This window comes from Vombatus ursinus, unplaced genomic scaffold (genome assembly GCF_900497805.2).
Source record: "Vombatus ursinus unplaced genomic scaffold, bare-nosed wombat genome assembly UNPS02000481.1, whole genome shotgun sequence".
Taxonomy (NCBI): domain Eukaryota; kingdom Metazoa; phylum Chordata; class Mammalia; order Diprotodontia; family Vombatidae; genus Vombatus; species Vombatus ursinus.
This window is the reverse complement of record NW_020940259.1, coordinates 384,281-389,150: the sequence shown is the minus strand read 5'-3', so window position 1 is coordinate 389,150 and position 4,870 is coordinate 384,281. Positions and strand designations below refer to the sequence as shown.

At 41.9% G+C, this 4,870-nt stretch overlaps 1 protein-coding gene across 1 annotated transcript; it reads right to left on the bottom strand.

Annotated features, from left to right (window-relative positions):
• Positions 1–2,450: 2,450 nt before the first annotated feature.
• Positions 2,451–4,850, bottom strand: LOC114037863 (protocadherin gamma-A8-like). Its single transcript, XM_027854895.1, is given in 1 exon segment — positions 2,451–4,850. A coding segment is annotated over 1 exon segment (2,400 nt).
• Between the last annotated feature and the right edge of the window lie 20 nt (positions 4,851–4,870).

Sequence of the window (4,870 nt, the reverse complement as noted above, 5' to 3'; positions counted from 1 at the left end):
ATGTGATATTATCCACATAAGACTTTCTAAATGTTAAACTTATTTTTTCTCTCAAAATAATTTTTATTAGCAGCTTTTTTTTAAGGCAATTGGGGTTAAATGACTTGCCCAGGGTCACACAGCTAGTAAGTGTCAAGTGTTTGATCTGAGGCCAGATTTGAACTCAGGTCTTCCTGACTTCAGAGCTGGTGCTCTATCCACTGTGCCACCTAACTGCCCCTATTAGCAGCTCTTAAAAACAGCACAGCCATTTTTTATTTTAGCACCATGTTCTCCTCTGCCTCCATCAACACCTCCTTATAAAAAGTTCATTTTTCATTTTTTGAAGAAGAACAATAACATTATGGGATGATGTCTTGACTTGAGCCATGAATTGGATTCAAATAAGGGAGAGGCACAAAGTTGTCAGTATCACTTTCTCTTCCAGAGTCATCGAAGTCCAGTGGCAAGACAAAAGTCAAGATTAATAGCAATGGCCCTGGATGCAGTGGATAACCTTGGCATCTTCAATACCTGACCAAGCTTTAAGTGCTCCACAGTGCCTTCATGGTCTTTGGAACAGATTGTTTTCATCCACCCATTCTGCTGAGTAAAGTCTTTACATGCTTGGGGTAGACACACTCCTAACTCACCTACAGGTTTGAGGCCTGTTGGTTACCCTCAACCTGGTTTAACCTATCTGCTGAGATGGTTTTACCAGGGTGTGGCCAATGCACAAGTGACAGTTTATTGAAGCCACGTTAACATAAACACTGACTTTGTAAGTATAGGCAACTTTAAGCATATGTAGCCACCCTGTTCAGTACTCAAAGGAGGTACTCATCTTGTCTTCCATAATTAAACTTATTTTCATTTAGAGATACATTTTAAAAAGAACAATGACAAGAAGAAGCAATGATTCTACATTATCTTCCTTTCTTTTTTATTTATTTATTTTTGGTGAGGCAATTGAGGTTAAGTGAGTTGCCCAGGGTCACACAGCTAGTAAGTGTCAAGTGTCTGGTCTGAGACCAGATTTGAACTCAGGTCCTCCTGGCTCCAGAGCCAGTGCTCTATCCACTGTGCCACCTAGCTGCCCCCTCTGCCTTTCTTTCTGAGTCAGATTACACAAGTCATTTCTGGAAGCATTGCAGGATACTTTGCCCCAAAACCTTCATTGCTTTACCTCTGTCACTAAGATAATTTATTCTATATAAATTTTAGTCTTTTACACACTATTTGGCATTTCTGCACCCTTTAAAAATCTCCTTTTATATGATGAAAATAAGAACAAAAATTTCTTATGTTGTGAAGCCTAGATCTATTACTGTTTATGAATGTGAAACTCAAATATGGAAAGCTTCCAGGAAGTTTTGCTTGACAGTAAGACTTTCTTCACCATTGGCATATTTATTATTACTGTGATTTTACACAACTGTGTAACTATGATATTACAATTAAAGCTGAATGAGATGGAAATTTTCAATGCACTCTGTGTTCCCAAAAAAGAGTTTGGAGTAAAATAGAAAAATAGAGCAACAGTGGAAATACTGTCAGGGAAGAATTCATGAGAGTGAATAGAAGTGGGACATAATAAAAATACATTAGAAAATGTTGATTAGAAAAAATTTCATAGAATGTGACTGATTTCAAATTTTTAAAAATTTAAAATCCTAAATCTTTTACTTATACAGAATTAGGACTGATCAGTTCAAATATATCAGAAAAAGATGGCCCTTAAATTATGTTTCTTATCACAATAAAGTTTCCCATTTTGTTTATCAAAAACACTTATCTATACTATTGTGCTATATGAAATGATGAACAGGCAGACTTCAGAAAAACCTGGAAAGACTTGTGTGGTCTGATGCTGAGTGAAGTGAGCAAAATCAAGAGAATGTTTTGCACAGTAACAGCCACATTGTTCGATGACTGATATTGATAGACTTAGCCCTTCTCAGCAACTCAAGGATCTAAGACATCTCCAAAGGCCTCATGATGAAAAATTCTATCCACATCCAAAGAAAAAAAACTATGGAGTTTGAATGAAGATCAAAGCACACTATTTGCTATTTTTTTCTTCTGTTATGTTTTGTTTCCTTTTTCTGATGGTTTCTCCTATTGGTTCTAATTCTTACTTACAACATCATTAATGTGAAAATTTGTTTCATAGGAATGTATATGTGCAGCCTATATCATATTATGCACCGTCTTGGGGAGGGAGGGGGAGAAAAATTTTAAACTCAAAAGCTTATGGAAGTGATTGTTGATAAATCAAAATAAATTAATAAAAAAAACAAGGCCAGAAGATAAATAAATAAATAAACACTTATCTACTCAAAGACAACAAAATATTCGAGTGCACTTTTACAGGCTCATATACTGATGGGGGGTACTACAACAAAGAATGATGAAATTATCAATCTCATAAACTATGCAAGTAAGGAAATGTAGTAAATGCAGAAGGGATCTTACCTGGAGAATATTAAAATCCTCATTACCTTCAAGTAAATTCTGAGAATTTTCTGACATGTTAAAATATCTGTGTAAGATTGTTGGGGAAAGAATAGCTGGCTCTTCTGAGAGCCCATAGTGAGAGTAACCTCTTGAGTATGTGTCTGGAGAAAAGCTGGGACTCCATCAATGCCAACAAATTCTGAGGCAGGGACACTGGCAAAATGGTGAGTGCCTGACCTCAGCAGCTGTGAAGCCCTCCACTTGCAAAACCTGAATGCTAGTAAGACAATGATGAAGCCAAAGGACAGGCAGGATACAGCAGCAATAGCCAGGACAAGATAGAAAGTGAGATTGGATTCCCTGGGGACTTCAGGGACAGCCAGGCGGTTGAGATCTGAGAGGACCTCAGGGATGGTGTCAGCCACAGCCACTGTGACACTAACAGTGGCAGAGAAGGGAGGCTCTCCATTATCTGTGACTGATATGACCAGATTCTATTTTAAGGTGTCTTTGCTTAGAAAGGCTCTGGCAGTCCTGATCTCTCCCATGTGTAGGCCCACAGAAAAGAGGCCTGGTTCTGTGGCCTTGAGTAGATGGTAAGACAGCCAGGCATTTTGGCCTGTGTCTCCATCCACTGCCACCACCTTTGTCATCAGGTAGCCTGGCTCTGCAGATCGAGGAGCCAACTCCACTCTGGTGGAGCCATCTGTGGGAAATGTGGGGTATAGGATTTCTGGGGCATTGTCGTTCTGATCCAGGATGAACAGAGTTAGAGACACATTGCTACTAAGAGGTGGGTCACCAGCATCTTCAGCAATCACAAGCAGTTGAATGTCAAGTAATTGTTCATAATCGAAAGAGCACAGAGAATAGAGGATGCCAGAGTCAGAGTTGATGGAGATGTAGGAGGAGAGAGGTGCCTCCTGGAGAATGTCTTCTGCAATGGAATAAGTGACACGGCCATTCTCTTCGCTGTCTGGGTCTCGGGCTATCACAGAATAGATAGAGGCACCTCTGAGATTGTTTTCTCGGATGTACACAGAGTAGGATGTCTGACCGAAGGTGGGAGGGTTGTCATTAATGTCTACCACATGCAGGGGGATGTAAGTGTCCATGGACAGGGGTGGGGTCCCGAAGTCCGTAGCTGTCACAGTGATATTGTACAGGGAAACCTTCTCTCTGTCTAGGGCTCCCACTGTTATCAATTTGTGATAATTTCCATAAGATTTGATAAGTTTAAAAGACAGATTCTCAGGTATGGAGCACATTACACGTCCATTCTCCCCAGAGTCCCCGTAATGCACATTTAAAAGGGCAATTACAGTCCCTGAGAGAGAATCTTCAGAGACTGACTTCGTGAGGGATGTTATACTTACTTCGGGAATGCTGTCATTTACATCCTAGACTGAAACAAGGATCTTAGCTTTCCCCAGGAGCCCAGGACCATCCCCTGCTTGTACTTCCATCTCATATAAGGCAGATTCTTCATAATCTAGGTTTTTCGTCGTTGATATTTGTCCTGTAACAGCATTCATTTGCAAGGTCTTTGAGGTTCTTTCAGCTATTTTCCTGAAAGAGTACCTTACTTCCCCATTGACTCCTTCATCTGGGTCTGTGGCTGTAACGGTGAGTAGTAATGTTCTCACAGGCACACTCTCAGGAACATTCACGCTGTACGTGGGCTCAGTAAATACTGGTGCGTTGTCATTGAAATCAACGACAGTCACTCGGACTTGTTCGGTGCCTGAGAGGACAGGATCTCCCCCGCCCGAGGCCCTGAGGATGAAATGGTGAACTGGCTCTTCCTCACGGTCCAGGGCCCGCTCTAACACCAGCTCCGGGTACTTGGCCCCGTCTATTCCGCTTTGCACATGCAGACAGAAATGATGGTTCGGGCTCAGCTGATAGCTCTGGACTGAGTTCACACCCATATCTGAATCAAATCCTTCTGGGAGAGGGAATCACGTTTCGGGCGCTGCGATTTCACTGACTTTTACTTCCACTTCTTCAGCTCGGAAATAGGGCTTGCTATCGTTGATATCAGTTATCTCCACATCCACTCCATAAATATTCGCTTTGTCTTCCAGAAGGATGTCCAAATTCAAAAAACACTTTGGGGCCCCGGGACAAAGCTCTTCCCTATCTATTCTATCCGCAGTGACTAAGCTGCCGCTTCTGGAATTCAGAACAAAATGCTGCATCTTACCTCTGGAGACGATTCGGGCTCCGCGTTCCGAAAGCTCGCGGGGCTTCAGCTCCAAGTCCTTGGCTATGTCACCCACAAAAGAGCCCTTCTCCATCTCCTCGGGCACAGAGTAGCGGATCTGCGCGGCACAAGATTCCAAAAGTATACTCAGCACAAAACAAAGCAGGATCTGCCCTCTGCAGTCATTGAACCTCTGCACAGCAGCCATTTGTATCTCACCGCCACAAA